The sequence below is a fragment of the Triticum urartu genome, chromosome 7A, assembly GCF_056163025.1.
Source record: "Triticum urartu cultivar PI428250 chromosome 7A, HENAU_Tu73, whole genome shotgun sequence".
Lineage (NCBI taxonomy): Eukaryota > Viridiplantae > Streptophyta > Magnoliopsida > Poales > Poaceae > Triticum > Triticum urartu.
In genome coordinates, this window is record NC_141879.1 from 734,343,528 (window position 1) to 734,363,460 (window position 19,933).

Here is a 19,933-nt window from a genome sequence, read left to right on the forward strand (position 1 = left end):
AAAATACTATGACCAGGGCTCGCCTACCTTGTAGCCGCCGTCAGAGATGACAAAAGCCTCAATGTTGGCCGGTGACGAAGGCGTGAGGGGGACCAACACGTGGGGCAGACGACAACGACGGCTTCTGGACGACCACAACGCTTGTGAGCGACGACGCACATTATTGTCGGCACGGAGACGACATCAAGATTAGTGGTTGCCGTCGGCGGGGGCGTGAGGGCGACTATGCCAGCCACAATATTTCCCCGTCGGCCAGATACCGCCGGAGATGACAGCGATGGCGGCAACGGCAAGGGGGGAAATAGGGTTCCGCCTAGGGGTGGCGCCTTGTTAAACGGTTTGTTCTTTTTTCGAACGGTGCAGGCGTACAATAGCGGGAGGACGCATAGCGGGTGGCCGGTCGGGCGTACACCGGGCGTGCAAGCGTACGCGACCGGCCCGTACAGTGACGCGGGCGGGCGTGTATTGGTACAGCGGGCGTGTATTTTCATATGCCTTGCGAAATGACCCCCTTGCCCTTTATACGTTTTTTTTGGGGGGGGGGGAGGGGGGTTGTACCGAAGCGCGTCTCTATCACCAGTACCAATCTCCGGCCTCTGAATAAGTCCTCTTTGCCAAGCCGGCACAAAATACTTAGCGTGGTCTAACATTGGCTGCCATTCCGCATGAGTTAGCTGTCATATCGCAAGCTGCAGCCCCAAATATTTGCAAGGGAACTCTCCCTCCGGACAGTGAATGATCTCAGCCACACACTGCTGATCCAACCCGCCCCGTCTGATCATAATGGCTGAAGATTTAGCGTAGTTCACCCTGATACCTGTCCAAAGATATGTAGTGCCCTCCTGACAAACTGCAAATCTCTCGCCGAGGGCCTGATGAAGAGAGCAACGTCATCCGCATATATCAATAGCCGTTGCATGGCCGCGATTCCTGGGAACGAGCTGATGACTCCTTCCGTAGCCACTTTGTTGATAATCCCCATCAGGACATCCAAAGCTATAACAAACAACAACCGCAAAATCAGGTCTCCTTGCCTGAGACCCTTGGTGTGCGTGGAACTCCTCCCAGAGACACCATTCACATCGGAGCGGAAAGGACGCTCCGAGATTTTTTTAGTTTTATTTTACCTTTTTAGGATGAGAGGAGTCACTTTAGTTTTCATAATTTTGTGCCTAGCACTGCGGGTTTTGGCATGTTGCAGCCACTGCTGATGACGCTTGAATGCATATTTACCGAAACAAGACAAAAAGGGGTAAGTATATATGTGTATAAGTCGAGTTTACCCAGATACTCAAGAGTTAACATATGTGTGCCAATACATACTGCCATGGAATCCTAATGCTGCAGTCTAGATTTGTCTTTAGCAATTCAACAATTTGGTTGCTCAACATGTGAAAAATATGAGACTACAATTTCTTTAGTTGGATGGTTATACAATGGAATGAATTTCAGAATCACAACTGTATGGAATGAACAAGATTAAAGGGCATCATAGCCTTCTGACTAGTGCAAATTTTCTTTAGTAAGCCTATCTCAACCAAATATAACTCAGAAAAAAGACTACTCCTCTGATCCGAAATAATTGTCACTAGCTGTACATGACTTTGTACTATCACAGCAGTTTCCTTCATGACAATTAAAGCGGACCGGAGGTAGTACTAAATTTGTCAAAATAATAGAACATAAATAAATCATGCATCTGTGTGAGAAATACTAACATCGTAAGTTATTATCTCCACAACTTCAGCGTATACAAGTGCGTGGATTGGTGAAACTGGATTACCATTCACCTCAAAAGAAGAGCATGAGCACCCTCATCCCATGGTAACAGAATAATTTGAAGCAACAATCAATTATGACAAAGTGGTTTGCCTTACTCTTCTACTGTTCACCAGATCAAAAAGATTTCTCAGGAGATTAGAAAATGAAAGTTTAATTTATATCCCATGGTAACACAAAAATTAGAAGGAACAATACATTTTTGACAAAGTTATGTGTTTGGCAGAAGAAAATGATCGTCTCCTTTGCCACACTTAGAAAGCGAGAAAAGTGATCTTGTGTGGAAATATATTATCTCCTTCCTATCATGATCTAGTGAGTCCAAAGGTGATCTATCTATGCTATGTAATGCACATAATATTTACTTTTACATTCACTACTAGAAAACCAGTGTTTCCCAAGTGTCAGCGTCTTTGCCGAGTGCATTCCTGTTGGCACTCAGCAAGGGTCCGCTTAAATAGAGTACATGTACAAAACACTCAACATATAAGAAATGCGACAAAGACACCCTTTGATGAGTGCTAACAATAAAAAACTTAGGAAAATAAGGACACTCGACAAAGACGCCCTTTGCCGAGTGTCCCATGGACAATACTCCGCAAACCATGTGCCAAATGTTCGTCATCATAAGGGTTTGCAGGAGGTCGACGACGCGGTCACCTTTCCGAGTAGTTGAAAGAGAGCACTCGCAAAATTCATTATATATTTTTCTCCTCTTTTTATTTTCTTTACTTAGCTTTCTTGCATGCCCTTTCTTTTTGTTAGTTCTCTATTCTTTTTGCTCTCTTTCTTCTCTTTGCATTTTACTTCTAAAATTATATGAATTGTGGTAAAAAAAATTAGAATGTTTCATAGAAGTTCTCACGTAGACTTCTTACATATTGGTCCGTTTTTAGGAAGAAACTAGACATCGAGAGGGAACAAATATGGTTTCCATGCGAAGGGCTACTACTTGGCCGGTTGGCCTTGAATTTTTCTACACTCAACATACATAGTTACATGTGACACGTCCATCGTTTTTCCAATGTCCGTTGCTAATTTGAGCCATTAAGTGTATATCTAAACTTTTCGCAAAAAATCCATTTCTGGACATTTGATAGATATAATTCAAGTTTGAACTATGGGAACATCAAATTATGACCATTATTTACTTTAAAAATCCTATGTGTTCTTTAGTCTATGTTTAGCGATGAAAAAAATAGCGCGCTACAGAAAATAGCGCAGCCCCCGAAAATATGCTATTAGCGTGCCATAGTGCACTACAATGTGCTATTAGCAAGACATTACACACAAATTAATTTAGTGAGGCAATTCTCTACATGCTATAGCGTGCTATTAGCGGCGCTATAGCGCGCTATTTTTTCCAGTGATGTTTAGGCATTATACAAGGAAAAAAGAAGAGCATGAAACACCAGGGTAAGATGATTCAGCCACCAGCATGGCCGTTATTGTAATTTTAATTCTAAAAAAATTAAACAAATATGAAAAACCACAAAACTAGGCTTTATCTCATGATATGACCCCTAAAGGTTGTGGTAAAAATTGAGAATGTTTCGTAATAGTTTTCACATAGACTGCATAGAAACCGGACAATCTCCTTGGAAGAAACTAGGTTTCGAGAGGGGTTTGGCCTTGAAACCTTTTCTGTACTCAACATACACAGATACATGTGGCATGTTAAACTATGGCATTTCATGGTTTGATTGTTATATTTAAACGGAAGGTGCGTAAAATGATTACTAGAAATGGGTTCAAAAATCCATTTTGTTTTCTTTAGCCTATGTTTAGGCCTTATACAAGGAAGTAAGAGGAGTATTAAACACTAGGGCGCAAGACTTGGCCACCAACATGGTGGTTATTGGCTTTTTAATTCTAAAAAATGCAAACCAATTCCAAAAATCTCGAAACTTGGCTTGGTGTCACGGTATGCCCCATAGAGGTTGTGGTAGAAAACTTGAGAATTGGTTCACAATTTTTCTCACGTAGATGCTTACAAACGGGACCATTTCTGAGGAACAAACTAGGTTTCAATAGGGAACGTGCTAGGTTTGCATGTGAAGCGATTGCTGCTTTGCTAGTTGGTTTGTAATGTTTTTCTACACTCAACACACACTATTACACATGACATGTAAAATTTGGGATTTGTCAGGGCCGTTTGCTATATTTACAGCATTGAGTGCATTTCTAGATACTTCAACTTTAAAAACATTAAATGCATAAAAAATTTCCACAAACTCCTAAAAACTAACTAATATGTACCATGTAATATGTAAAAAATGTATATGAGTGGCCAGACTAGCACAAAGGGAACTGAGATGCTCTCTAGGTTGGTGGCGAGGCTCTTTTAGGTGCAGGAGGAGACAAACGACACTGACCACAGCATTGGATCACATGTTCTTCATCTCATCGGTAGCAGATACGAACGTACGTCTTGGGACGTACGCTTCACATACAAATAGTGATGAGCAATCCTGCATGCTTGATCAAGTACATCCTAAATTGCATGAATTGAGTTTGTGCTGCCTTCGTTGCCGTCCTCCCATCCAACCTCTCACATTCGCGGATGTTTGAGTATATGATGGGAATGAGTGTAGATGTAGCATATGGGGACATACAACTTTTGAAGAAGAATATGCAGTGGTCACCCAACATCAGAAGAAACTTCAGACGTACCTAACATGAGTTCCGGACTTGGTCCTGAATAAGTGACGTCCTACGTCGAATGGTCTTTGAAAGCGTTGATTAAGTTCTGCACTGAATTGCAAATTTACATTGCAAGTTCGCAACTTCCATCCCTCAAGTTTCAAGCAATAACACATTCAGTGCAGAACTTAATCAATTGCAAACCTGCAGGAGCATTGACACACAGCATTTACCAAAACAAAACAATAGTTTCAAGTGCGAAACTGCGAATCAGCAAGCCACCACGAGAAACATAACGAGAACAGCAATGGACATCAAAATGTCAACATCATGTTTTGTAATGCTATTGCAATCATGGCAATGTTTTATCCATATTATTACTAATTGTTCGGCAGACTCCTTATTTAGTATCCATGGCTAACACCTTAACCTTTAGATCAATCACCACCTTCCAAACTCAAGCTCGCAACGAGGAGCGCGGCGTGGTCTGGGCCTTCCTCTTGCCTTAATGTAGTGTCTTCCACCGTGCGCTTGCTCTACAAGTATAGTTCAATGTCAGATGAGATGAAATACTACAACACTTTACATCAAAAAAAGTAAAGATGTTGTAGATATGAACAAACTTTTCGTAAAAGAAAAACATGACTAGTTTCCACACCTGTACGCCCAGCCGCTACAAAGTGATACCTAGTCCTACCCCTAGCAATCAAACACTCGTACTACCAAGCTATTGAAATAACCTCGCTAGACGTATTAGATAATTCTAAGATGAACATGTCGTAGCATGGCTCAAAAGTTGGAAAAAATGATACCCTTGGGTTTGTGGCGTACCACATGATGTGTATTTTACAGTCTCGGCTTCTGTGACTTCATTTTGGTAAGTACAGAGCTTACTAATTTGCATAACATGGTAAGTATGTCAGTCTATGATTAAACTTAGCTAATGGAGTATACCTTAGCTCTGAGATAAATGCATCCAAAAAATATATAAACTAAGGAGGACACCAAATTTAGATGGACAACTAAGTGCAAGTGCAGAGTTGGAACAATATATTCCGGCCCTATAAGAAAACATTACTATGCCTATGTGATCTCCAATGTGAAAACATATCGACTGGCAGCAACCAGCAAGGTCAACAATTCTTGTCCCAAGATTTTCCAGTTATGGCATGAATAAAATGATTGATAAGGCAATAATAAAAATCCCCTAAGAAAAAGGAAAAAGTTGCACCTATCAGTAGCTGATTGCTAACACTTCTTCAATACATATATATTTCAAACTGCTTATAACATACCGAAGACAAATATTGTTTTTACACAAAAGGACAACAGATTGTCAGAATAATTTTCTCTGAAGAAATAGTCTTTTGTCCTTGTAGGCATGATAACCAATTTATTAACGTATAAGATACATGGTAATCTTCCCTGAGATAACTCACTGTACCATATGGACATTCAAATTGGAATATCAAAGGTGGTATGTGGTGCTTTAGTGGATTCGATCCCTCACTCTACTTGGTGTGTGAAGATAACATGTTGTCCTTGTAACTGCGAATGTCAAACAGCAGAGGAACCAACATGGGAGGAAAAAGACAACTTGAGCGATTGGTTGTGTGTGCTTTGGTTCAAGATTCCTACCTAGCCCATTTTATTTTATCAGGGCCAACTAGTAGCATTTGAGACCTTATTTTCATTGGCGAAATATCTTTGACATACAAAATTGCTTCTCAATTATAAATTTCCATTAGAATTTAAGTATATATGATAAAGTTTGTTGTCGACCCAGGGCATTATACGCCCCTAAAAGATGGACGTGAGGTGACTCGTTAAATATACTGGCCACAATTCGACACCCGCTTTAAATCTACTTATATGTCATAAAAATTTTATTGATAGATTCATATTTGAAAGAAGTTACCAATGATATTATTTTTGTTACGTATAAATTATAATTTGTTGGTTAAATCTTTTGTCAAACTGTCACCCAGAATATAAGTGGAAAAAAATAAACCGGACAAAGGTACGAAGTGTGGTGGGAAATTGATACGGTACAAGGAAAAGAGGGCTCAACTTCAGGACCTACTCAATGCACTATTAATAAATATCCTACATGAATCCCACGACTAGGCTCATCTAGGCTTCAGAAGAGCCTAGACATGAGGGGTTTGTTGGAATACATTGTACAAGCTTATTCACAAGTTAATGCTTTTAGGGAACTACCGGTCAACATCATGAATTCAAGAGATGACATACCCATTGAATGGTCCAACTCAACTGGTTTTACAAGTATCTCTTAGGCCATGAGTTCGGCTTATTCCAATGCACATAATTAGCTTTCTTATAAACTCATAATATCGGCACGAGTGTCTCAAAGAAGCCAATTCAGATTCAACTTGGCAAGATATACATGGACATAAATAACATACCAACTATAATTGGTTGCTTGAATCCATCACAGATTCTGGTTGTCAAAATTGGCAAGGTAAACTCGACACTAAATTCAAAATGGTTATCCTTCCCATAAGGGAGGCTGATGTGGGAGTTGCCCTTACAGTAATGGGTATACAAAACCTTAGCGAAATGCATTAAATATAGCAAGTTAATATATGGGCGCACATTTGGTTTTGTAATATTGATGACATGGAGATATCCTAGTGGTGGAATTGAATTGGCACATCTATGCCGACTTGTGTTCAACTCGATGGAGGCACTTAGTACAAATATAGTTATGTGGGCACATCGTCTATCCTTGACACAAAGTGCCACCTCGCTTCTCCCCGTTAGTACATGTGATTATCAAATTCGACATATGGGGCACATTTTAGTACCAAACATTAAGGACCTAGAGATAACATTGAGGAGGAATTGTAATGGCACGTCTTTCAATTTGGGTTTGGAGCTATGGAGGCAGTTAAGTTTGCAATGTCTGATTGTCTGGGATTATCGTGTCTCCTTGACCTGAAATGCCAAATCCCTCCTCTTTTTTTGTACATGTCATTATCAAGTTTACAACATAGGGTACATTCAATTATCTAAAACTGACTACTTGGAACTGTGGAATTTCAATGTCGCATCTTCACCGACTTGGGTTAGACCTTAGATAGAAGGTAGGTAATTTCATAATGTCGATTATTAGGGCATGTGGTCTCTGCTGGAGATAACAAGCCATACCGTCCGTCCCCACTGGCACATGTCATTATGAAATACTCATTTTTTTTAGAGTAGGCAATACACCATATGTGACCATAGATGATGCACGGGGGTGGATGCAACTTGACCCCTAGTTCGAAAATTACGGGTAATATTGAAGGTTAATGATATCTTGGATTCACTTATGTTCATCTAAATATAGAGAAGGATATTAGTTCCCTTGCCATTATCTTGGTCAAACAAATGGACACAACGATATTAGTTTAGAGAAGTAACAAATGTCTTCACGCTAAAAGGTGGACACAAAGTGTGAAAGGAAGATTACATAGTGGCATATATAATCAATGTGAACTACGACATAATCAATTAAGAGACCCATGTCAGGACATATGTTTCTTGACAATTGAATCTGATACAAATGCATTGACAACTTTTCACTCCATGTCATCTTCCTCCGGCCATTGCAACAAAGACCAGTTAGCTTGACCATGAAGTAGTAGCCGCAATGAATCCCAATTACCATGTAGGATGTGGGTTTGAATTATATGAAGGATAGTTGATGTATGTTAAAGTCCTCCATTTGATGCTCAAATAATTATCCTTTTGGTGTCTCCAATCTCTATGAGATTTACTAGATAGGATACTTAGAAATCACCTTCTCTGTCGTGCATATTGTAACTCTTAATTTAAATGTGGTGGAGCCATATTGAAAACTATTCGCTCCATGTCCTCCGACCTTTGCAACATAGATCACTTAGCTTGACCATGAATTAGTAGCCGCATGAAGCCCAATGCCCATTTAGGATGTGGGTTTGAATTACATGAAAGATCAAACTCCCGTGATCGGTTACATAGCCACCATTCACATTCATCCAGTTGGTGACCTCCATACCTTGTGTCCCTCCACCACTTAGTCATGTTATTTTGGCCCTTTTCGCCGGTCATCCAATTCTAACTCTTCAACTCATTTGGAATCCAAACATGCCCTCCCACCTTCTCTCATATGACCCACGGTGCCATCACCCATGGCCAGCAACATAAATGATATATTGTCTCATGGGCCAACATGATTCTTGACCTGTTGTCTTCTCGTGTACCCTAAGAAGTAGCTCTGACATTGATGTTGCACAAAGTTGGCCAGATGGAAACTCTAGTTCAAACAACCCACATATGAAAATAATTATGGAAAATGATTAGAAATTCCATTTTGAGTGGCCAAAGTGAACATGAGGAAATATACCAACTCTCTCTCTCTCATGTTGAGAGATAGGTAGTCAATCAGACTAAGACACAATTGTAAGAGCTTTGGTCGCATATAATGTCGATGATAAGACTTATGTTTGTAAGGAATACAAATCAATATCCAACATATTGTCTTCACGATAAAGTAGTTGTAGTCACATTAGTGATAACATTTAAGGTATTTAGTGCATGGAACTGATGAAATAAAGGCATAGTTCTAGATTTAATTATTCATAAAAACAAGATTCGAGAGGAATATGGGCCAGGGATGATCGATATGTCCCTAGGCATAGGAAAACTTGTTCATGATATCAAAGAAACTACAGTGCACTACACTATACTATACCCATCTCATCATCGGTCACCACTAACCAAACGGAGAACTCCATCAATAGTGCACTTGACAATAATGGGCAATGGGATTGCCATCAATGGTGACTAGAATGGACAATCCATACTAAATGAAAATATGTACTAGTGATGGGCCAAATATGTGGCCCATCACAGATGCATTGTTATAGATGACGGAGGACACCGGTGATGGACCAAACATGTATCCTGTGAGTGCCTACATCATTGCTCCTTCATGAGATCACTGACCCAAGAAAAGCCTAGCCCCGACTGATAAGAAAAAAAATACCTTCGTAGTAAAACTAATTCCTTATCTAGCCACCAGTACACTTGTCTAACTCGATCTATTTCCATAGGCATACATGTGCACTCCCTGGGTTGATTGCCCGCCACATCATACCCTTCTCTCTCTCTCTCTCTCTCTCTCTCTCTCTCTCTCTCTCTTCTCCACAGATAACACCTCCGAAGAATCCACCTTGAGCCACCCCTCCAGCTCCTCAATGTTCTCAAATCCGTGGAAACCAGCGGGTCATCATCTCCAACAGCTCCATGAGCTAGCCGAGGAGGTGAAGCTTGCTATTCCACCTTGCTTTGCCTCCTAGATGACGACGACAACTTTTGCATTCAACACCTAGTCGCACATGTCAGTGATTACAGGTCGAGGGTGTTGCTTCTGGTGGCTATCCTTCTCCATCGAGATATCCTGATTCTAGTATTCTTTTAGTGCTTCCCTAGTTTTCTTTTTCTTTGTCAAGATCCCTATTCCATACCTTCTCTGAACAACACACCATGAATCACATGAAGATTATAATCCAGGAGTAGAGGCTAGACGACCATGATATTGAGGCCATGGATCCATATCAAACACTAATAAATGACATAGGAGGATGGCGATGACACATACAAGGACACATTGCTGACAGGTCGTATGAACAAAACTGGTTTGTTACTCTCCACTAACTAGAAATTAGTGAATGGGCGACGAACCACTCACTAATGGGCATTGTTGGGCCCGTCCTTATAGGATGGCTTTCTAGAGTAGTGCCAGTGCTACTGCAAGATAATGTTTTTCATGAATGGGAGAGGAGGAGGGGCAGAGGGAGGGATAGAGAAGAGCAGAGTATGCGGCATGAGAGATGGGCCCTATAGAGTGCGAAGCACCATGCAGAATGGGCCTATTCGAGGTAGCACATCATACCAGACGTGACGTGCCTGGAAGGCAAATGAACTGATTGTCATGTGGACATAACGAAGAATGTTAGGACACATGTTAACACATAACTACCAAAATATTATCGACACAACATATCTAGATTCACACCTATTATGTCATGAAAAATATTTAGTATGTAATAACGGGCACACTAGCAAGATAACTAAAACATGCCTTAAAAGGGTTCCAAACATCGAAACAAAGTAGCATGGCTCAATGCAAAATAATGTAGCATGTCACAATAGTAACCAAACATATAGAAGAAGATGGCAATGGCAGCCTCCTATGATACAAATGAAATCACATCCTCCAGAATCCGCTCGTGGTCGTGGTCGGCATGAGCACGAAGCGTTCCGACATAGGGAGTGGGCAAGTTTTGTCAAGGAGTGGGAGGACTGCGTATTCCATTCGCTGGACAGTGCATCTGCATGTGCAGGATGAGTAGGGGAGAGGGACGGGAACCTAATTCCCATCTCTTGACTTTTTGCTATTTGGCCCCACCAATGTGCGTGTTTTTATTTTTCAACATTTTTCTTCTGTAGGCTATCCATAATTTTGTAAGTTCAACATTACACAAAGTTTAAATTTTTTAAATTTCAAACTCGGAAGTTAAATTAGCAATTTTGGAAGTTTAAATGACTCAAAAGTTTAAATTTCTCAAAATTTTGGTAGTTTAAAATTTGGAAAGCTGAACGTTTATGAAAGGTGGAAGTTCAAATTCCAGAAACTTGAAACCTAGTTGTTATTTTCCGAAAGTTAGTAGTGCATCTATTCAAAATTGCTAGAAGGATTGCTTCCCATAGTGGAAAGTACAATATTAGAAAAATCACTCTTCTCGAGCAGTGAGTTGGGACCATGCTAGTTGGGGAGCGTGTTAGCTGAGCAGTGAGATTTGGGCAAGTTCAAAAGGTTACTCAATCATAACAAAGATGCAAAGAACATTTTGATATTTTTTTCCATAAGAAAGGTAATGGCCTGCCTATAACGGAACAAAGTAATTGGGAGATGATCCTGATTGACCAATCCCTCGCATGCCGAGCGTTGGATCGTTACGTGATTTGCTGTTCAGGTCGCCATTATGCATTCACACACTTCATCAACTGCACGTTTTTTTTCTCCCCACGTCTTCTCTTTCCCAACGTTTGTTCCCCTCCTCCCCTCCAGTTGACATGGATGGCACGACCCTGAGCGCGTGACCCCATGCTCTCTCATGCTGCTGACTGCTGTCAAGCAGGCATCAATCTACGATTCTGAACAGCATACGAGTAAGAAAAATCGAAGACCTATGTGATTTAGAGCATTGCCTATTTAGCTACTGGCGGGATATTTACGAATTATGATCGTATCACCGGCAGTGTGGGCCTGGCCGCGTGGTCGCTGCTTGAAAGTTGCGGCGGTGTGATCTTGTTGAGTAAAGGGATAATGACTATCAGGGGCTTTGGGCTGAACATAACCCAAGCACGTCTCTCTCTCTCTCTCTCTCTCTCTCTCTCTCTCTCTCTCTCTCTCTCTCTCTCTCTCTCCCCCATCGCGAGCGATACACTAGGTATTTGCCCACCTTAATCGCAAGCAGCGCGAAGGGATGACGAGGCAGATCAGACTGTTCACACGGTAAGCATCAGACTTCAAATCGTTATAATAAGGCGTCTACATCCCAAAGTACGTAATTCTATCTTTTTAATTGATTGGTATCCTTATACAAAAATTTAATTAATGGGGAAAAACGTACGGGTAGTTCTAACTTTCAAACGAGACAGCTCGTTGAACCATGCTATGCACGCGACTACTTTCTTACGATTTTGGTATCACGCTAGCTAGAAATTAAATAGTTATAGGGCCATCCATGCTTATTGGAAATTGCAGCTCATACGTTGGATTAAGTATTTTACAATAATCGGATGACAAAATGTCTTATGCATAGTACTTTCAGGGCTTGACTGCTACTTACTCTGCACATAAATACTTGTCGCTGGGCAAACCTAGTTCAAATTCTACCACGTTACAAGATTTTTCTCACTTTACAATTTTACCATCCCACCTGATCTACTCGCTCCCTCGCTCTTCCTCCAGAATCCCCTTCCCCCGTCGCCTCTCCCTCTCCTCTCAGTGGCCAGTCACTCCCTTTCCTCGTGGCCGTCTTTTCCGTCTCCTCATCGCCGGCCTCTTCCTCTCCCCGTCGCCGGCCTCGTCCATCCCTTTCTTCCCACCACCCCGCCTTCACTCACACCTTGTAGGTAAAAAATTTTTCCTTTTGCGCCGGCGATGAGCTTCTCTGCGCCGGCGATGAGCTTCTCTGCGACGGAGGTGTGGATGTGTAGAGGCGCCAAAACTGGATCTAGGCTACTGGGGCGTGGATGTGGAGCGGCGCCCGAGCGGATCTGGAGCAGCGGAGCGGCAGATCTGGTCGGAGCAGCAGAGCAACGAAGCGGGGCCGGATCCTCCACGTCGTCGTTGTCTCACGTCTCCACCTCCACGCTTGGTACAGCCTCTCTTTTCTCCACGTGGAGTAGTTTAATTAACATTTCATGGCACCTTGTCCCTCGGATCACATTCCTCCGAAGAAGACATCTAACGAATGACAAAAACGGCCTGTTTACTTGAACCAAAGGGCGAGGGATGCATATAGACAGTTAATGAATAGTCCGGAAGTTTTTTCTCGAAAAAAAAGAAGACACACACTAGCTAGTACTACTATATTGGTAAGCAAACAATCTACTAATAGTATGTGCCAATTGGAGGCACACCCCGGTCACGAGGATACTCGTGTGCGCTTGGCGAACAAACAAATAAATCAAGTAACAGTATGAAGTACATACCTAACGCGCATGCATCGCACCCCGATGTATGTCTATACCCGGCGTGCCTCCGCGGAATGTTCCCCGGCTGCTTAGCATCAAGATCAAATTGCAAGCGATTAGACAAGCGAAGAATACATACACATCAGGAAATTCATTAAGGACAACTGTAGTAATCAACATAACCAGCGGGATCATTAGTGCTGAATCATTAATGGATGGTTAATTACTTCCAAATCAGGTCGCCGGCTAGCTAGCGGACGGAGAGCTGGAGTACGTAGTATCGCCAGGTAGGAGGACCACGCACGGTGCAGGATTCTGCAAGGGAGAGGAGGCGACTCACCGGGTGGTTCTCGTAGACAGGCGGGGCCACCGGCGTCTTCGGGAGCGCATGCGCCGCGACGTGGGCCTCTCGGGACTCCAACCGCTCTCTGTTGGCGGCCGGTGCAGGGGCGCGGTTGGCCTGGCGGCGTCTCTTGGGCTTGGGTTCCACCGGCGCCGTCGCCGCCCGGAGGGCAAGCACCACGCACGGGCGCCCCTCCCAGGGCTGCAACTTGCCTTTTCCTTCGTCGTCGTTGGCGGCGGGTGCCTTCCCTTTCCCATCGTCAGCAACGGGGGCGGGGGCCGGCGCGGCGACGGGGTGCTCCTGGGCGTCGTTCGCAGAGGGCACGGCGTTGACAACGCCGGCGTCGGCCATTAGGTCGATGGTTCTTCGGTGACGCGTGGGAGAAGACAAGTGCGAGGAGGCAGCCGGAGGAGAAGCAAATGACGGAGAATGGAAGGAAACGAGGCTCGCGCGGCATTTATTGCTCGGCATTAATACCGTATATTTTCCAGAAACGCGGCAAGGTCGGGCCGCGCGCGCCAGAGTACGTATTAATTTGCTACATTTAATTACTAGCCTGGCCTATAAATGCATTACAAACATAGACCTATATATTAACTGCGCGCCAGGGAAAAAATGGCAGAAAATATATCCTTCTATCGTACAGTAGCTAAGGAAAGAAATAGAAAAAAAATGTATACTTACCAAAATAATCATCTTTACTCCTACTTTAGACTAGATTTAACACTATACATACGATGTTGATATAGTGTTCGTAGTCTGCCGGCAACCGTCAGAGCAAATGGTTATACGTCAATGGAAAAATAGCGTCATTTAAGATTTAGCGCTGCCATTATCGAAATGCTATACAAGTAATAGTGTGCTATATTCGAAGATAGCATTCTGCATAAAAATGTCAAATATATCCAAAAACTCGAGGCTTCCATAATTTGTAAGGAATGGGACACTCCAGATTACACAAAGAAGCACACAAGAGCTAGGCTGAAGGCATGTATACTCTTCATTTGTAAGGAAAAGGAACACTTCTAATTAAACAGAGAAGCATCGGTGGCTGACTTGCAAGCTTCGTCGACGCGGTTGACATCGACCATGTCTTGTTGGAGATGGAACCGTGGCCGGCGCTGCTACTTGGAGGGAGGGGGGGGGGGGGGGGGGGCCCAGTCACGACCTGGTGGAAATTGATGAGAAGTTGGCTAGCTTAGGCTGTATGTGTTGCTTTTGTGTCTTAGAGAGAGTGAGAGTGAGTTGGACCGATGCGATGCAGTGATGCCTGATGGGCTACTCTATGGTACTCGCCAAAACACTACAACGATTTCCGTTACCGTAAAAAATAACATGTTATAGCGAAAATACCACTGTAGCGAGCAAATTAGTTAAAACATAATGTGACCTTTTCAGATATGCTATAGCGACGCTATAAAGTCGAAATAGCGTGCTATTTTTGTTGTTGTTATACATACCAAGTAAGTACACGAGTAATACTGTACAAAATATTGAAACAAGGCGAGGTTGGGACCGCATGCCCTGCAGCACGGATTAATTCCATGCATTTAATTGCTACCTTTATATACAAATGCACTATCAAAGATACATCTATATCCACTGCCAGGGAACAAAAAGAATCACACAAAAATAATGTTCTATTATAGCCCTGTATTAGTAAAAAAAAAATAATCTATGTACCAAAATAATCATCCTACTACCACTTTAGACTAGATTAAACACTGTACATTCTATCTTGATATGATCTTCTTAATCAGTCGGCAGCCTTCCTAGCAATTCTGTACACGTGTCATCTGAGTACATGGATCAGTAATGTACCACTAGTAGAAAAAGGGTCAAACGTGAAGCACATTAGTGCCGGTTTGTATTTGAGCCGGCACTAATGTATACATTAGTGCCGGTTCCAACGGCTAGCCGGGCCGCTTTCATAAGTACCAGTTCGTGGCGAACCTTTAGCACCGGTTCGTGCCACGAACCGGTACTAATGAGAGTGGTGGCAGGATGTTGTCAGACTGGGGCCCCTCCAGCCCCTTTAGTACCGGTTCTTGGCACAAACCGGTACTAAAGGTCGTCCTACATAAACCCTTCGTCCACCTGAGCTCGCTCTGTTCTTCCCCTTTCCCCTCTCCTCTCTGTTCTTCCCCTCTTCCTCTCGAGCTCATCACACATTTTGCCCAAAATTTGTCAAGATTTGAAGGCCCCCATCCATTCAAATGATCACAAAGGTTAGCAACTTTGTCCTTTCATCTCTCATTGCTAGATTAGCTCTTGCAATGCTTTATATAGTGATTAATGTGTGAGTTTAGTAATTTGGGAGGATATATATATATGTGCTAGTATTTGATTTATATGCAATTTGAGGTCAAAAATAACACTTAGTTTGCATATGTAGGTGTGGTTTACTTAGTGCCTTCTAAATCTCCGTCGTAACCCCCGTCGATCGCCCGCACCGTCCCGTCGCCGGAACCACCTTGTGGTGAGCCTCTTGTTCATGAAATTTTATATAAAAATTGATGTTTGTGTGATTTGAATATATAGTTACTCGTATAATTATCTTACCCGTACGTTGTTTGTTATACATATAGTGCCATGGTTTTGATATCCGTCCCCGTCGGCCCTCGTCCTTGTTATGATTCGGATGTGGTATATATATTCTCTTTTAAAACTAGTTGCATTTCGTGTTTATGACAAATTATGCCCATCAAGTTGACATAGAAATTTTTTCTAGGAGGTATGTGAACCGGAAATTCCAACCGACCCTGTTGCCGAGAGGTTAAATTTAGTTGAAAGAGAAAACGAGTACTTGAAAGAAAAATTGAAAAGAATTGAGGGGGAGAAGATGGAATTGGAGTTGCATGTTGCCGATGTCGTCGATGATCACAAGATCAAGATGGAGAAAATGCGCTTGAAGATTAGAAAGATTAGAAAATATGCCATCGATAGTGAGGCTTGGTATCATTATGCTGTTGGATCCATTGTTACCTTAGTTGCGATCTTGATCGTATTTGTTGTTGCATTTATATGCTTTAGCTAGAGAGTTATTTGTTTGTTGCATTTAAGTGTTGTATGAACTTTATGTATGAACTTGTATTAATTTGGTCTATTCCGCGTTGTGTAATGAAGATGAGCCGGCAATGGATGTATGATGACCGATGCTCTCCCCAGTTCATTGAGGGCGTGCATACTTTTCTGCTTGCGGCTGAGGCAAACAAGCGGGCGGATGGTTTTATGCCTTGTCCATGTGCTCGCTGTAAGAATGGTCACAATTACTCTACGTCAAGAACCATTCACATCCACCTGTTTAAGTCCGGTTTCATGCCCCACTATAATGTTTGGACCAAGCACGGAGAAAGAGGGGTTATGATGGAAGACAATGAAGAAGAAGAGGACGACGACAGCTATCCTGGCCATGGGTTCCCTGAATATGATGATACAACAATGCGGGAAGAAGCTGAGCCGGCAATGCGGGAAGAAGCTGAAGAAGAGGCATCAGATGAGCCCGTTGATGATCTAGGTCGGGCCATTGCCGATGCAAAGAGAAACTGCGCAAGTGATTTGGAGAAGAAGAAGTTGCAGCGCATGTTAGAGGATCACAAAAATTTGTTGTACCCGAATTGCGTAGGTGACAAGAAAAAGCTGGGCACCATACTGGAATTGCTGCAATGGAAGGCAGAGAATGGTGTATCTGACAAGGGATTTGGAAAGTTGCTGGTAATGATAAAGGATATGCTTCCAAAGGACAACGAATTGCCCGAGAGTACGTACGAAGCAAAGAAGGTTGTCTTCCCTCTAGGGTTAGAGGTGCAGAAGATACATGCATGCCCTAATGATTGCATCCTCTACCGCGGTGAGTATGAGGATTTGAACGCTTGCTCGGTATGTGGTGCATTGCGCTATAAGATCAGCCGCGATGACCCTGGTGATGTCGAGGGCGAGCGCCCCAGGAAGAAGATTCCTGCCAAGGTGATGTGGTATGCTCCTATAATACCACGGTTGAAACGTTTGTTCCAAAACAAAGAGCATGCCAAGGCGATGCGATGGCACAGAGAAGACCGTAAGAAAGGCGGAAAGTTGAGAGTACCCGCTGACGGGTCGCAGTGGAGAAAAATCAAAAGAAAGTACGGGAAGGAGTTTGCAGATGACGCAAGGAGCGTATGGTTTGGTCTAAGCGCAGATGGCATTAATCCTTTTGGGGAGCAGAGCAGCAACCATAGCACCTGGCCTGTGACTCTATGTTTGTATAACCTTCCTCCTTGGTTGTGCATGAAGCGGAAGTTCATTATGATGCCAGTGCTCATCCAAGGCCCTAAGCAACCCGGCAACGACATTGATGTGTACCTAAGGCCATTAGTTGAAGAACTCTTACAACTGTGGAATGGACCAGGTGTACGTGCGTGGGATGAGCACATGGGGGAAGAATTTGACCTAAAGGCGTTGCTGTTCGTGACCATCAATGATTGGCGTGCTCTCAGTAACCTTTCAGGACAGACAAACAAGGGATACCGTGCATGCACGCACTTTTTGGACGATACCGACAGTATATATTTGGCTAATTGTAAGAAGAATGTGTACCTGGGACATCGTCGATTTCTTCCGAGCAGGCATCCCGTAAGAAAGAAAGGCAAGCGTTTCAAAGGTGAGGCGGATCACCGGACGAAGCCTCGCCACCGTACTGGTGCTGATGTACATGATATGGTCAAGGATTTGAAGGTGGTCTTTGGAAAGGGTCCTGGTGGACAACCTGTTCCGAATGACGCTGACGGACGCGCACCCATGTGGAAGAAGAAATCTATATTTTGGGACCTGCCCTATTGGAAAGACCTAGAGGTCCGCTCCGCAATCGATGTGATGCACGTGACGAAGAATCTTTGTGTGACCCTGCTTGGCTTCTTGGGCGTGTATGGGAAGACAAAAGATACACCCGAGGCACGAGAGGACCAGCAACGTATGCACGGAAAAGACGGCATACATCAGGGTCATGCAAGCTATGCTCTTACCAAAGAAGAGAAGGAAATCTTCTTTGAATGCCTGCTCAGTATTAAGGTACCATCTGGCTTCTTGTCGAATATAAAGGGAATAATAAACATGGCAGAGAAAAAAATTCCAGAACCTAAAGTCTCATGACTGCCACGTGATTATGAGGCAACTGCTTCCGGTTGCATTGAGGGGGCTTCTACCGGAAAATGTTCGATTGCCATTGTGAAGCTATGTGCATTTCTCAATGCAATCTCTCAGAAGGTAATCGATCCAGAAATCATACCAAGGTTAGAGAATGATTTGGTGCAATGTCTTGTCAGTTTCGAGTTGGTGTTCCCACCATCCTTCTTCAACATCATGACGCACGTCCTAGTTCACCTATGGGAAGAGATTAACATTTTGGGTCCTGTATTTCTACACAATATGTTCCCCTTTGAGAGGTTCATGGGAGTCTTAAAGAAATATGTTCATAACCGTGCTAGGCCAGAAGGAAGCATCTCCAAGGGCCGTCAAAATGAGGAGGTCATTGAGTTTTGTATTGACTTTATTCCTGACCTTAAGCCGACTGGTGTTCCTGAATCGTGGCAAAATGGCAGACTGGATGGAAAAGGCACGCTAGGAGGGGAACAAATAATATGTATGGACGGACATTCTCTCACTGAAGAACACTACACAGTTCTATAGAATTCCGCCTTGGTGGCTCCGTATATGGATGAACACAAGAATTTGCTACGCTCCAAACACCCGGAGCGGTCTGATGACTGGATTACACGTGAACAAACCAGGAGTTTCGCCAGCTGGTTGCAGACACGTACCATGCATGACACCTCTATTGAAGATGACCTGTACTTGCTGTCCTAGTTACCATCTTCGAATATAATGACTTTCTATAAAGGGTACGAGATAAATGGTAATACATTTTACATGATTGCCCAAGATAAGAAGAGCACCAACCAAAACAGTGGTGTCCGCTTTGATGCAGAAACCAAGACGGGAAAGGAAACATATTATGGTTATATACAGGACATATGGGAACTTGACTATCGACGTGGTTTGAAGGTCCCTTTGTTTCGGTGCAAATGGGTCAATATGACACGAGGCGGGGTAACGGAAGACCCGTAGTACGGAATGACAACAGTGGATCTCAACAATCTTGTGTATGCAGACGAACCATTCGTCCTAGCCAATGATGTGGCACAGGTTTTGTATGTGAAGGACATGTCTACCAAGCCAAGAAAAAGAAAAGATAAGGAAGCGAATGCATCGTACGATGAGCCAAAGCGGCACATAGTTCTTTCTGGGAAGAGAAACATCATGGGAGTGGATGACAAGACAGAAAAGTCAGAAGATTATGAAAAGTTTGATGAAATTGCTCCATTCACAGTGAATATTGACCAGAGCATCCCGTTAAATGATGAAGATTTTCCATAGTTA

General features: G+C 43.0%; 1 protein-coding gene across 1 annotated transcript; it reads right to left on the reverse strand.

Annotated features, from left to right (window-relative positions):
• Nucleotides 1–4,715: 4,715 nt before the first annotated feature.
• LOC147962444 (uncharacterized) lies at nt 4,716–13,934 on the reverse strand. Its single transcript, XM_087537458.1, has 3 exons — nt 13,517–13,934; nt 13,195–13,261; nt 4,716–4,958 (listed from the first exon to the last, which is right to left on the reverse strand). The coding sequence occupies exons 1-3, from the start codon at nt 13,868–13,870 to the stop codon at nt 4,864–4,866; spliced, it is 516 nt and encodes a 171-aa protein (XP_087393584.1). The 5' UTR covers nt 13,871–13,934; the 3' UTR covers nt 4,716–4,863.
• Nucleotides 13,935–19,933: the final 5,999 nt, after the last annotated feature.